This window comes from Capsicum annuum, chromosome 10 (genome assembly GCF_002878395.1).
Source record: "Capsicum annuum cultivar UCD-10X-F1 chromosome 10, UCD10Xv1.1, whole genome shotgun sequence".
NCBI classification, from domain to species: Eukaryota; Viridiplantae; Streptophyta; class Magnoliopsida; order Solanales; family Solanaceae; genus Capsicum; species Capsicum annuum.
In genome coordinates this window covers 221,272,743-221,287,991 of record NC_061120.1, presented here as the reverse complement: position 1 = coordinate 221,287,991, position 15,249 = coordinate 221,272,743, and the positions used below count along the sequence as shown (strand labels likewise).

General features: G+C 36.7%; 1 protein-coding gene across 6 annotated transcripts; it reads left to right on the top strand.

Moving 5' to 3' along the window:
* The first annotated feature begins 645 nt into the window (after positions 1-645).
* On the top strand, positions 646-14,535 carry LOC107844027 (cyclin-T1-4). 6 transcript variants are annotated; one of them, XM_016688495.2, is made up of 8 exons: positions 646-830; positions 2,127-2,202; positions 3,669-3,952; positions 9,953-10,034; positions 12,099-12,233; positions 12,483-12,658; positions 12,747-12,898; positions 13,126-14,535. In XM_016688495.2, exons 3-8 carry the CDS (start codon positions 3,720-3,722, stop codon positions 14,193-14,195), a joined length of 1,848 nt encoding a protein of 615 aa, XP_016543981.1. In that variant the 5' UTR covers positions 646-830; positions 2,127-2,202; positions 3,669-3,719; the 3' UTR covers positions 14,196-14,535. The 6 variants fall into 6 exon arrangements, with proteins under 6 accessions (XP_016543981.1, XP_047253514.1, XP_047253516.1 ...); XM_047397558.1 differs by having other exon boundaries at positions 3,623-3,952; XM_047397560.1 differs by having other exon boundaries at positions 2,026-2,202.
* The last annotated feature ends 714 nt before the right edge of the window (positions 14,536-15,249 follow it).

Sequence of the window (15,249 nt, the reverse complement as noted above, 5' to 3'; positions counted from 1 at the left end):
ATAAAGAATAATTAATTTCAATTTCAAAAAATAAAGAATAACAATTATATTTTTTGTCATTTCTAGAAAAAAAATTTCAACTTTGTCTTTTAACTTTTAACGTTAAGTGACAATGGATATGTTGTTGATTTACGTATCATATTTAAACGTTTAACGATAAAATTTCTCTTGCTAAAAACCTTCTCTTTTGTGGTGCATATTTTTTTATCTTGTAAGTCTGTAACACAGTCATTTTATGTTGTGAAATTACACAATATATGTTATTATTATACTCTTTTTATTATGTATATAAAACAATGAAAATTCTTTTTTTTTTTGAAGAGCTTTAATTTTTTTTTTTTTTAGTTTTTCATTCGGTATCTAGTACCCGCATTGGAACCCGATTAATTCTGATTTGCATCGCATTGGGCCCCATTCGAGGTAGCACTCCCAACAGAGTTTTTTCCATGCCCAGGATCGAACCCTCGACCTCTGATCAAGGGGCTTTAAAAAAAAGATATTATATATTTTTAAACTGAGATAAATTCCTATACATAAATCATTATCAGTAGCAAAAATAAAGTTAACCGAACCGGTAGAACCTCTAGAGGTTCAACCGAACCGCCCGGTTTAGTCGAACCGGAAAGCAGAATAAAACCAATAGATTTTCCCAAATTACAGAAAAAGCCCTTTTCTTCACTAGCCTTATTTTCACACTCTCTCTCTGGTCTCGCAAACCCTTTCCCTATATCTTCAAATTCCCCAAATTGCCCTCATCGGCCGCCGTTCCTCGCCGTCAAATCTCGCCGGCGATGCAGTAGAATCTTCTCCAGTATACGCACAGCTTACAGGTATATTGCTTTCTGTAACCCTATCTTTGTAGCTCAGAATTTAGGTTTTACTTTTTTCGTTTGTATAGAAAACGTCGTCGTTCGTTATTTCGGTTTTGCTTGGTTACTCCCTTCGTCAATTGTACGTTGCAGCTATTTTTTTTGTGTTGAATTGTTTCTTGATTTTCTTGTTTCAATCGTAGAACGAGAAAGATATGTAAAAATTGGATTTCTGGAGTTTTTCTAGCTGAGAAAACGAAAAAGTATGTGAAAAATTGGATTTTTTAAAGTTTAGTCTAGTTGAACAGTTTAAGTGTGTTGAGCATCAGAAATTTTCTTGTCTTGTAGCTGAGAATTTAGGTTTAAGTTTTTTCTTTATGTAATAGAATGCCGTGGTTCGTTATTTGTGTTCTCTTTGTTACTTGCGTTCGTTAATTGTACTTTCCAGGTACTTTTTTGTGTTGAAATGTTTTTGATTTTGTTGTTTCAATCGTAGATAGGAAAGTATGGAGAACACAAATTAGGTTAGAATGTTAGTGCGTGTGGGTGAGTCGTAGCCCGTAGTTAGATATACTTTGGGGTGGCCTTGCTAGTAGTGTAGGACTTTCCTTATAGGATGGAGTCTCTAGTTAGTTGGGTTGGGGGAGGTGGGTGCTTGCAATTTGATAGTGTATCGTACTACTTTGTGGTTGCCTTATTTATGATATTTCATCTTGTCTCATATTTTATTACGACCTTATTTACTATCTTTGTGTCTTGAGCCGGGGCTCTATCGGAAACAACCTCTCTACTTCTTCGGAGGTAGTGGTATGGACTGCGTATATTTTACCCTCCCCAGACCCCCAATAGGTGGGATATGTTGTTGTTGTTGTTGTAATCGTATAACGAAAAAAATGTTTAAAATTGGATTTTTCTATTTTTTCTAGTTGAAAAGCTTAAGGTTTGTGTTTTTTTTGTGTCTTGAGCTTCAGAGATTTGCTTATTTCAAGTAGTATTTCGGTTTTCTTGGTTACTTGCGTTAATGAATTTCACTTTGTAGGTACTTTAATGTGTTGAATTGGTTTTGATTTTCTTGTTTCAATCGTAAGATGTAACATATCCGTTAAAGTTGGATCTTCTTACTTTTTTAGCTAAAAAGCTTAAGGTTTGTTCGTTTTTTGTGTGTTGAGCATCAGAAATTTGCTTATTTCAAGTATTTATCTTTGGAAAAAATCAGCATTCAGGTCCCTATCTTGTATAGCACAAGCTGAGAATTTAGGAAGGTTCATTCTTCTGTGTGTTGAGCATAAGAGATTTGCTTATTTTCATTTGTTCTAGCCTTGGTGGACTGAGTTACCAGGTACCTAGCCTGTTGCTGGTGAGAGGTGACAGGTATCCCGTGGATTTAGTCGAGGTGCGTGCAAGCTGGCCCGGACATCACAGTTATAAAAAAAAAAGTGATTTGCTTATTTCAAGTAGTATCTCGATACGTTTGAACGAATTTAACATTCAGATTGGTGATACTTACTTTGAGAAGCAACTACTTATTTAACATTTATGTTTCTTTGAACTTGAGAAATTTGATTTCTTGGTGACACTTGAATTCTTAATTTTTGAGCTTGTAAATTGTGACTATTTTGGTGAATTCTACTCTTTATCAAGGTTATAGAATTTCTTACGAATAAATAAGGTTATAAAATCCATATGAGAGTAGAATTTCTTAAGAATATATTATAAGGTTATAAAATCCATATGAGAGTAAGTTGATATTGTTAAAATAATATGTTAAAATTTTTTTTTTTCACTTTTTCTAGCTGAGCAGTTTATGTTTCCTTTTTTTTTTTGTGTGTGTGTGTTGAGCATAAGAGATTTGCTTATTTCAAGTAGTATTTCGTATGTGTTTAGACAACTTTAACATTCAGATTGACTTGTCTACCTTGAGAAACAATTCATTCAACATATATGTTTCTTTGTACTTAAGAAATTTTATTTCTTGGTGACACATGAATTCATGATTTTTGAGCTTGTAAATTTGATTAAGCTTATAGAATTTCTTAACAATATATAAGGTTATAAAACCTCTATGAGAGTAAGTTGATTTTTTTTGTTTTTGTTTCTCTGAAAAAAAAAAAAAAAAAGAACAACTACTTCTACCACTTGCTTAAAGGATAAAGCACATATTTGCTTTCTTGTTTGTATGTCCTTGACTTATGTGAACTGTTCCAGTGGATTTTTCTAGCGTGTGTAGAAGGGTCTTTGTGAGGAAAAATCTTTATCTGTTTTGCCCAGACTTCTTAATGATTTGAACTCGTAGTTTTCTAAGAATTGATTGCTGATGGCATCAATTTTTTTCTTTCCTCAATCCATGTCTTATACCATGTGAAGTTTTAAATGATACTCGTATTAAGATTGTGTACCCCCCTAAAATCAGTTGCAGTTAGGAAGAAATTACATACTTCGTCTCATGGATAACATGTTCTTGCTTATTTGGTTAGAATCATTGATTTAATAGTGTGAAAGTTGAATGTTTGGACTTTTTGGCAAGTACCATATGCCAATTGTTTATCAGAAACGAAATGTTGCATACCACGTCATGGCTCTCAGCAGAAGCTTTGTGTTTTGATATGTCATCCCCCCCGCCCCCTCTTCTAGTAATGGAGTTATATGAACGCCTTTTCAAAAGAATAGTTACTTTGACATATGTTAATATGAACTCACTTGCTTCTTGTGAATTTAACGCTCTTCTCATTTTTGATTTTATGATTTGGGTTTTGACTGCCTGTGGTCAGTTTTCCTGTTCAAATCCTGTATGTTTCTGTCTCATTCATTTATAGGATGTTGCTCAGTGATGGTCATCTAAATAACTGCTGTTGTGCATAGAGACCATTTCATAATTCATTGATAACTTCCGCGGGGATTGAAGAGGTCCCGATGGCTGGTCTGATGACCGGTGACCCCTCGACGCATCATGAAGCTTATGAAGGTGGCAGTTTCAGGGCTTCTCAGGAAAGGCCAGATGAGAATGGTGGTCGTTGGTATCTCTCCAGGAAGGAAATTGAAGAGAACTCCCCATCGCGACTAAGCGGTATAGATTTGAAGAAAGAGACTTATCTACGCAAGTCATATTGTACCTTCCTACAAGATTTGGGTATGCGGCTTAAAGTGTAAGTCCTTATTTTTGAGTTTGATGCCCTTTTTATATTATTTTGTGATTTTGTTTCGAGTCTTTTCTCTTAGAAGGTGCAACGTTATTTGTACGTATGGATAGAATTCTAACGCACGACTTGCTACAATCTAAACTTTTTTTGTTTGTTTGTTGATAATGATGACTTGGAGGTTGTTTGGGTGGGCTTAAAAGCAGATAAAACTAGTTTGAAGTATCTTTTAGCTTATTTTGGTGTTTGTTAAACGTAAAAGTGCTTATAAACCAAAACAAACAAAAGATATAAGTTGTCTAACTTTTTATAAATTTTCAGCTTAAAATTTATTTTGGTTTGGCCAACTTCCTTACTTTCACATCTCTCACACTTCTTTTAATTCCCAAAGTATCCTTCAGACTAAGAAGGTGTAACACTATTGTTTCTTTCCACCGCTAGTTTTCCACCTCTGCCATTCATTATGCCTTCCATCTATGTGATTTTTGATTGCTGGACTGTGGCAATAATCTGGATAAAACTTGGGAAGATGGAAAAGGAAACACGTGATTGAGAGTTGTTTTTTAAAGGTTACCTCATTCTATTTGCATATTGTCCCTTTCCTCTCCATTGTGCTTAGCCGCCTAGGTGCCAAATAGTTTTTCTGAAATAATTTCGTATGTGTTTTGTTAATGTGAGTGTCTATTGGAAATAATTAATTCATTGACGATTAGATAGAAATTCTATGGTTTGCAAGATTCTTCAACTTTTCCTAAACAATCTGTCAAGCATCTATAGTGCCACTTTAAAAACAAATTGTTTATTATTATATGCTTTTCTAATAAATACAACAACAAGATGCCTAGTGTAATCTCACATGTGGAGTTTGTGGAGTTTTGGGAGGGTAATGTGTCCGCAAGCATACCCCTATCTTGGGAAGTTGAGAGGCGGTTTCCTATGGTCTATAGACCCTCGGAGCCAAGAAAAATATAACAAGCAGTTTGGGAAAAGAAATAACAAAAGTGAAGAAGACACGACAAAATACTATAGATACCATGGCAAAACATTCCAGAAAAGGGGAACAATATCTACAACAAAATAATACTAAAATAGCCCGCGAGGGCATGATTGGGTTGTTGGGAGCGGGTCTCCCATGTGGTGGCCTGGTATCCAATCCAGCCTCCGTCTGCCGCTCAGCCAGAGCTCGTCGCATATCGCTTGCCTAGTGCATTTTACACCTCCAGTGTGGTTTGCGAGCTATTGCACAATGATCATATCACCACAAAGTGCTCACCTGAAGGGCAGGCAGAGATTGTGGGTTTCCTGGGGTTCCGCCCAAAAAAACTATAGTCGAAGTATAAGAAAGTTCTGCAAATAAATAAATTTATATTTCTAAAAGTAATCTTATCTAATCAATTTAGAAATAAAAGTGAATGGCTACATAAATTAATTTGTTTTCGAATCCATTTAAAGTTAAAGATTTTGTTGTAGTTAGCTCCTAAATAGTGTTAAAAGATCTAAGGATGTTTCAGTCATTTTAATAAAACAATGTTTATCAACGCAATTCTACCTAACATATCAACAACTTATTTTAATTTTCAGCACTTCTATCTGAACATGTAACTGCTTATTTAGAAACCGGATCCAAGACTTCAAGAATATGTTTTAGCACTTCGTGCTTAAAAGCTACTTAAATTCAGCTAAGCCAAACGGGCTCTCGGTATAATCTGCATTGCAGTTCTGCCATATCAGTAACTGTCAATCTAAGGTTGCTCTAGGTATTTGGCTCGTTGAATTAGGTAATTATACTGCTTTTGCGGTTAGATTTGCTTTTTCTCTTGTAGAATACCAATTTGGGTAAACCTGTGGAGAAAGCCGCCATTCTAGTTCCAACTTGTAGAAATGAGTTGGTCCTTAATAAGTCTGAGAAAGTAGGTACTATGGTCCATGTAGCAACAACATCTGAATCTACATTAGATGTCTCTTTAGTATGAGCAGTGCATTTGATCCTTTCTTTGATGCCCCCTCATCCTCTTCCTAAATATTTGCTGAATATAGTGATAGACCATAGTCCTTAGTCAAACACAGAGTAGAAAGTTCCGAGACTTGCTGGGGCTTTCTTGCAGGTGAGGATGAAAAAAAGCATAAGCTACCTCGTTCGATTTTGAGGTGCGGATAAAAGAATTAAAAATAGCTATGTAATGGAAGAAAAACTACAGTACTACAGTTAAGTGAAATAAATGAAGTGAAAATCATGTCAAAAGGGGTCAATAATTTTCATTTGGATGCAAGGATGCAATATTATGGCAAAAAATCTTGTACTATGCTAATATGGAAAGATTCTCATATCCCCTTAATTAGATAATCCGGAGATTTTGTAGGAATGTCACTTTTTCCCTTATTTTCGTTCGTTATTTGTATTTCTGGTAAAGGTTATTTATATCCCAATGATTTGAGGAGGGAATGTTCAAGCACACCATTCCTCAAATTCTTTTCTTTTCTGGTTTCTCATGGTATTAAAGCCAAGGGTTTGAGTCCATGCTCTGAAAATTATTCATATTCCTTTTGTTTACTTCCATTTCTGCTCATCTACTACTACCATGCCTCAAGTAATGATTCATTTATGCTAAACTCATGTCAATCTATACCATATAAAATAAAAGTAAAAAATAAGTTTATACACACACAAACACACACACGCGTATATTGTAATAATAATATATAAGTTCTGTTACAAGTCTTAATTGATACCTAACTGGTAGATATCACATATATTTGTATTTTTATTTCTTTATGTCATATCTTTAGCATACTGTACATTGATTCCTAGGATTTAAAGGTCTTTTGAGACACGTTCCTTCCATGTGAATTTAGGTCTACCCTGTCCATTTTTAATACCTTCACTATTTATAGTTTCAGACCTGAGGATCAGGGGCAGAAGAGTAGAACAAACAGAACCAAAAAAAAGGAGATCGAACCATAGCTGTCTCGAGTGGTTGACTTTAGATCACTATCAGAGCACCATTGAACTACATTACCACCATAAACTACCTCAGAATTTCTTGCCAATCCACCTCCCACCAAAAAATTGTTGGTCTTTCACCCCTATGAACCAGTGCTTCTTCAGGTCAAAGCAGAACATGTCCAAATTATCTTAGGCAACCTCGCATTTTATCCTCAATGACCTTCTAATGAGTGTGGTTAGTTTATTGTTATCCTATTTGGTATGATCACATTCATTTTAGCATCCACATCTCTTCAAAAGTCATCTCGTGGACATATTGGACATCTTCAGATGTTCTCACAAAATTATTCATGACTATATTTGTGGCAAGCTAAGAGCGTGCAATATGTACACTCCGTCTTGAGTGAGTGTTAAAATGGCCGTAAAGCCTATCCTATGTAAATATGAAAAGGTTCTCATATCCCCATAATTAGGTAATCAGGAACTTTTATAGGAATGTAACTATTATCTTTATTTTCTTTCCTTATTCTGTTATTTTTTGTGTCTTGCAAAGGGTTATTTAAATTCCAGTAACTTGTGGGAATAATCAAGCAAACCATTTTCGTGGAATTCTTCGTTTCTTGATTCTCATGAAGATTCTAAAAGATGTTAGTAACCATTAGATAAAGAAGGCGTTAGTAACTACTCTTAATATTAAATTTCGATCCTAGTGGCCTAGTGGTTCAATGAAGTTGGGTTGAGCACCATGAGGTCTCAGGTTCAATTCCCAACAGAGACAAACACTAGGTGATTTCTTCCCATCTCGAACTTCCCATCTATTCAAGCCTTGGTGGATAGAATTATTTGTACCTATTGCTGGTGGGAGGTGATAGGTATCCCGTGGAATTAGTCGAGGTGCGCGCAAGCTGGCTCGGACACAACAATTATAAAAAAAAAATATTAAATTTCGATCCTATTCAAATCACTAAGATAACATTCATGAAGTTTTCGTAAGATTAGTGTATCACTTGGCCAATATTTATTGTCTATTATTATACTCTCTAAGGTATAGTCACAAAAAGTACACGGACGATGGGATGCACACCTTAGAGCTGTGAGTGTCCGAACTAGAGCTCCATTTAAGTGAAGTGAAGGGCCTAGCGGAGTTAGCTTTAGTTCAAACACCTCTCAAGTGAGCTTATCACTACAATAGTTGATGAATGCTTTGACCTTGTTGCATCATTATAGCTACTTGCTCTTATAATCTCAGAGCTCTTGCTTCCAACTAGATCTATACCTTCTCCTGTATTCCTCCAAAAAGAAAACTACAAAGTATTCATGTATGATCTAGTTGGCTCTAGGGCTGCTAAAAAATTTACTGGTTTTACATAAATTGTGACCGAGATAGTAGTATTGCCCTTCCATACTGCGTCTTTTCATGTAACTTTTCTCGAACCAGCTGGATTGTTGAAGAACATTCCATCCTACCTGTTGAGTTTGTTTTCCTTGGAGCCTTGCCATACCTACTTGTTGGCTGTTGCACACACCATGTATTATGATTGCTGTAATCTACAGCGGTATCTTATTTTTCAATTCTTTTCCTGAGAAGAGCAAACCGTCAACAGTCAGTTTGGGTACTTTAGCTAATTTTAAGGAGAGTTTCAGGGTGAGATCAAATTTGTCCTTTCCTTTGTCGAAAGCATAACCGGTTTGAGTTCCATGATATGTCAAGAGCTCTTGGATATCTTGATTGAATAGTTTTAGAAGTAACCGTCAATCATTCAGCTTCAACTTGTAGGGAGAGTTCCAACTCTCTGAAAGGTCTATCTGCCTAAATTTTCCTATTCAGTTTTCAAGTACGATTTGAGCTCTATGTGGCCTAGTGGTCAATGAATTGTGTGACAACCATGAAGTCTTAGGTTCAAATCTCAGCAAAAAGTTACAGTGGGAGGTGGCAGGTATCACGCGGTATTAGTCGAGGTGTGCACAAGCTGGACCGACCACCATGGTTATTAAGAAAAGGTAGTTTTCTGGTTTATTCAGAAAGTCCGCCGGGTGTGGTCTTAAATGAATCCCGACTCTTCTTTTTTTTTTTTTGGGAAATTATGAAAGAAAGATAAAATGTATTTGCTATGAAATAGTGCATTTAGGTTAACCCAATCATCTCTTGTTGGAAAGAGAAAAAAATAGTCCAAAGAGTATGGGTACCATCTCAAGGGACTATGCAATAGCTTTTAACAATTCAGTAGTCAGGATTATGCTGGAAGCCCCTCATACAAGTAGTATAGAATAATCTGAGTTATAGTTTGTGTTTTTTCACTCTTAAAACACTCAAACCTTGGGTTAATTCATGTTCCAGGCTTTGCTGCATCATTATTACCCTTTTTTGGGATAACCAAGAAATAACCAAGAAATCCCCAAGGGCTAGTACAGATGGTTCAAAGCTAGATGAATAATGGTCTTGCTCCTCTACTCTTCTTCACTTAAACAGGTTAATCTATAGAATGGTTCGAACCCATGATGTGCGCTTCAACCACCTCAAGCATTGCGCTCTTGCCGCCAGCTTAGAGCTCCCAGTCGACATTATTTCCATTTTGCAACTGTAGCGGAATTCTGGTAGGATTTAGTTTACTTCTGTCTTTTAGCGGGTCATTATGTAGATTTCAGTGCTGGGGACAATCTACCGTTCGGTGTCTTCTTCGATTGTTTGCTCTAAGAGTGGAATCCTAGGCTGCACACTACACACCACGATATATTTGGAGGTCTAGATGAACTCTCGCTTTTTTCGTGCTTATGAGTTCCTTCTACTGATGGGACTAAGGAAAATTTGAAGCTGAATTTTCTTTGGTGACTTCAAGTCCCATCTTGTTCCTTTGCTTATACATTATTTTGTTATACTAGATACGATAATTGATTATCATACTGAGGCTTATAGTATGGGCAGTTTTCTTATAAGAACTCCCATTTTTGTCGCTTTCTTAGACTTGTAAATGCTGCATCACTTGTAAATGCAGCATCATACTTTATTTCCATTAAGTATGAAATTAACTTTTATCATACATGGCTCAATTGTCTGGTGATTGCAGGCCTCAGGTAACAATTGCCACTGCAATAATATTTTGTCATCGGTTCTTTCTCCGGCAATCTCATTCAAGGAATGATAGGAGGGTAAATAACTTCCTGTTTCTGTTTTACCATCTATTGCAGCAATAGTTTCTGTTTTACCATCTATTGCATCTATTGCTGCTTAAAGAGTGGCTGCATAACATATATTCTTGAATATCGTATAGTGAATAGTGGTGCCAGAGATGGATGAGTAAATGATTTTTTGGTGCCTAAACTTACCACAAGATATCGCATGGTTGCTTTGGCATCTACTGGCTAAAACAATCTTTCCAGTGATTAAATTGCATGAAAAAATGAAAGCTGCATGTTTTGCTAGTAGATATATTTATTACTATCTTTTTTAAAAATTGAGAAATTGCTGAGCGCCAATGGTGCACATGGATAATGGACTCACCCCCAAACCCTTCTCCACTTAATTACCAAGCTCTTGTCCATGGAAGGATTCAAACCTTTAACCCCGCACTAAGAAAAAATTATATTTTATCTTACCTTATGTTTTTGTTAATACCTTCTTTGCCTTTTGGCTTAGATCAAGTGTCATATATTTTCGTATCAGCTATCCTAATTTGCATTTTAAATAAAATTCAAGAAAACAAAGGTTCACTTGAGAAAGGAAAAGGGGTGCGTTGTTCCGTCTCAAAAAAGGAAAAGGGGGCATTATACTTTTTATCTTACCTAGTGATAAACATTCTTAAACACAACTTAGTAGAGAGTGAAATTTGGAGATTGCTGGATTTCCGATGTTAATGAGAAAGGAAAAGGGGTGCGTTGTTCCGTCTCAAAAAAGGAAAAGGGGGCATTATACTTTTTATCTTACCTAGTGATAAACATTCTTAAACACAACTTAGTAGAGAGTGAAATTTGGAGATTGCTGGATTTCCGATGTTTTAATTAACTGGAGTAGTTTGTTGAGCTTCAAATCAGCAACCATCAGGCATTCAGCATGAAGTTACCTTCTCAAAAAAAAAAAAAAGCATTTAGCATGAAGTACTGTCCAATGCAGAGGGGCACCGACTTTTGATTCTCAAGACGGATACGTTTCATTTTGCTAGATCAAATGTGCAATACCTACTAAAAATGTAGCCGGGCCCAGGATCATCATACCTAGAAGCACTTTCTCATGAGTTTTCAGTGGATATTTCGGATTATGTTGTAGGGAGAAGCAGTTACATTACTTTTTCAAATTTGTGAGGTCTCTGAAGAATAATTTCAGTTAAATGTCTTGGTTCTTTATGGCACTAAGAAAACTATATTAATCACACTTAATTGAAAGGAGATTGTAGAATGATGGGCAACATTTCAAGAAATTTTCACAGAAATAAGAACATGGAAGGGGAAGGGAAGGAAATTTGGAGGAATTTATATTTCTCATCTTACCTCTATAGCTGGTTGCAGTGCCTTTAGTTGGCTGGTATCTTGTTTATGGCTGGTTCAGATGGAAAATGGAAGTTTGACTCACTGTCAGAGAAAAGATTTTTTTATTTTTTCCTTGGGTATTATGTTCTATTTTATATTGGTTTTTCTCCCTCTAGTGAAATCCTCTAAGTGTGTTCTGCTGTGCTCGGTTTGGTTAGTTTCCTAGTGTCCTTTTCAAGCGCCTTTCTCATGAGACACAGCAAAACATTAGTTGGAATATTTCCTGAAAGCTAATTCAGTAGCATATTGTATTTAGAATTTTTTTGGTTTTGTTCAACCTAAAATAATGGTGTAGTTGCAGTGCCTGAATAATTTATGTCTAGTATGCCGCTGGATTAGTATATTTTTTTAGCCCCATCTAATCATGTCTTGTATGCCACCGGATAAGGATAAAAAGGTCAGAGGCCCATGTGATCATGAAGACTTTTTTGTTTACATCTGGATGGAGTCTTCCAGTCAATTTATATTACATTTTCATGAATTTTTGTTGTGTGAGTGCTATTTGAAGTGATAAATTTTTGTACTATCTGTGAAAGGATAATTTGTATACCAGTAAATAATGGACTTCTGCTTGTCAGTTAAAAGAAAAGTAAAATGATGTACATCTTCACGGGCAATTGTACTAACTAGCTAAAGTTTGTGCTAGTTAAAACTAACTAATTTTCTCCCCAACTTCTGTACCTTTTGCAGACCGTTGCCACCGTATGCATGTTCCTTGCAGGAAAGGTTGAAGAAACTCCTCGTCCCCTGAAAGATGTTATACTTGTTTCTTATGAGATCATTCATAAGAAGGATCCGGCAGCTATTCAGAGGATCAAGCAAAAGGTATTGCCCATTGGCCTGGTGGTTGTGCTCTGTACGTATCTATTAATTCCATCTCCTAATTTGAGGTCCTCTTCTAGATTTTTTGTCCTTATAATTTGCTTCATCATGCTTATATCTGAAAGAGTTTGCTTGTATAGTCAGTTACTGGTTGTTCAGTTTGTGTTAATATGGCTCCCCTGGTATCTTGAATCATTTCCAGGGTATTAGTGTGACATATTAAGAGTTTGAATATTTTGCAACGTTATGCAGGAGGTATACGAACAGCAAAAAGAACTAATTTTGTCTGGAGAGAGGGTTGTTCTTGCAACTCTTGCTTTTGATCTTAACGTACATCATCCATATAAACCCCTTGTCGAGGCAATAAAGAAATTCAAGGTTGCTCAAAATGCCCTAGCTCAAGTTGCATGGAACTTTGTAAATGATGGGTAATGTATTTTTCTTCTATATAATTTTTGTATGGTACCAATTGATGGTCACACTTATCTCTAGTTGACGTGGGAGAGCCGCGTGCAGGCTTCGGACGTCCTTATGCTTGCAATTTAAGCCCCATCACATTGCAGCAGGTGCCATTTTCCTTGCAGCCAAGTTTCTCAAAGTAAAGCTCCCATCTGATGGCGAGAAGGTTTGGTGGCAGGAGTTTGATGTCACCCCACGCCAACTGGAGGGTTGGTGTCTTGACTTGGATATGTGTACTTTATGAAATTTGTGGTATTGGATGAACCCAGTCTGGCTTACTTTAAAGGATTCTGTGACTATATCAGTACACGGAAATGTTCTGAAATGAACCTATTTGAATTTTACTCTAATAAAGCTTAATTGGGCGTGGAGTGTTGAGTACATACAATTGTGCAACAGCTCTTCTGTATCTTACTTGTAGTCTTTACCCTTGCAGAAGTGAGCAACCAAATGCTCGAATTGTATGAACAGAATAGAGTACCTCAGGCTAGTGAAGCAGAAGAAAGTGCTGGTGGAAATACCAGGCCTGCTGGAAAATCTTCAGCTGGACAAGAAGAGCATGCTGCAAATAACAGTAGTTCTGTGGTTGGAGGTGCTAATTCAAATGCAGGAACCTCCAATCCTGCATCCTCTAGGGAAATTCCTGATGAACCGTATGCTGATAATCACAGTGGGCTTCCAAGGACAGCTCAACATAGCAATAATGACTATGGAAGTGCTGGACATAACTTTTCAGAAGGTACTGGGGATGGTGAGATTAATGATAGACAGAAGCATGAAAGAGAGCAGGTGGCTTATCAGGGTAGTGCAGCAGAGGTACAAAGAGGATCAAGATCTGAAGATGATCAGGAAGGGAATACTAGGAAAGCTGAACCAAGGCATAAAGGGGAATCAAAGGAGAAGTACCATGGTAGAGCCCTGGAGAACAAGGATGGTCCAGTTGGCCAGTCACCACAAGAAGTTAGAAAGATAGATAAAGACAAGGTCAAAGCAGCTGTTGAGAACAAGGTCAAGGCAGCATTGGAGAAACGCAGGAAGCTCCAAGGGGATGTTACCAAGAAAACTGATGTTATGGATGACGATGATCTCATTGAGAGAGAACTGGAGGATGGAATAGAACTGGCGGTTGGGAATGAGAAAAACAAACGGGAAAGAAAGGAAAGCTGGTCTAAGTCTTCTTCAAACAGGCCGGAGAATGAGAACACATATCACACAAAGCTTCCGGATGAGGCTGGGGATGGACATCACCAAGGGTCAAAGTGGAAGTCTTCACGCGGAGAAGAGGTTGACTATGCTGAAGAAGGGGAACTGGAACCATATGATGATGCTGACAGGGGTTATCGATCACCAAAGTCTAACAGTAAGAAAAGAAAGGCAAGTAGCCCCTCAGACAAATCGATGGAGGGAAAGCGGCATGAGTATTTTCCAGATGATAGAAACAGGCCGGGGAGGCTTGACTATTCAGAGAGGGACCACAAAAGGCACATGCAAGAAAATCATGTTTGAGATGTCTTTTATGCTTTCTAGCTAGTTCTGTTGAACATGCTGGACATTCCGATCCAAGGAGTAAGTTTATTTAAGGCTGTGACAGCTGTATCCTAAAAATTTTGCCACAACTTCAATTGGTAAGCGAGCAACTATTTTTAGAACGAAACCATAGAATCTATTCTCTGGATGATTTTGAACTGCTACCATATTCACCTCTATCCTATTTCCCTTTTCGATCACTCAAATATGTTTGTAGGAATGGATTCTTTGTAACTGTCCAAGTTGTTAGTGGCGTTCAAAATGTTGTCCATTTTTTTTCCTGTACATTTAATGTGGGTGAGTTACCCCTTTGCCACTACTGACTTTGCTGTGTGCCTGAGTTAAATTTATGCTTGCTTGCTGCATCATTCACTCCTGGATTTTTCTCATCTTGTTTATTGAAGATTTCTCTCTCTAATTTGTTCTCCGTTGTATTTTTTTTTTCTTGGGTGGATCTTTAATGAAAGATATTCCACAACTTATAATCATGGTTTCATAGTCAAAGATTGCAATTCAGTCTAGTGTAATAGTAATTCTTTAGATCCATCTCCAAGTGATTCTGCTCTATTATGGAGATCATTACTACTCACATGTATTCTGTGTAAACACTAAATGTTCTTTTAAAACGATATTTTTGCAGTACATAGCAAGAGTCTATCCGATTTTCCTGAAGGAAATAAAGCGTTATTTCTTATATTAATTAGAGGAGACAATATTTTGTGTGGTATTTATCATCTATGTTCCTATTTTTATAGATTTTGCAGTCAAAAATCCTTTTAGCATAGAAAAAGTTCAACAAGAACAAGATTGCTCATGATTTATTTAGTTTAGGGGTGTTCAAATGAGATTGAAAAACTGATCCAAACCGGTAAACTGATAAACATTTGATTTAGTTTGATGTTAATCCTAGAAAAACCAAAATCAAACCGAACCAAACCAGTAACGTCAGTTTAAACTACACTAGCTAGCTAGGTGTGCCTGCCACATTAAAGTAATGTTGAGGTTAGGCAATGGAGTACACCCTAGCTACTTT

Coding starts and splice junctions, on each gene's coding strand:
- LOC107844027 (XM_047397561.1), top strand. CDS start 3,720: ATGGCTGGTCTGATGACCGGTGACCCCTCGACGCATCATGAAGCTTAT. Junction 3,953..9,952: donor TTGGGTATGCGGCTTAAAGT/GTAAGTCCTTAT, acceptor TGGTGATTGCAG/GCCTCAGGTAACAATTGCCA. Junction 10,035..12,098: donor ATTCAAGGAATGATAGGAGG/GTAAATAACTTC, acceptor TACCTTTTGCAG/ACCGTTGCCACCGTATGCAT.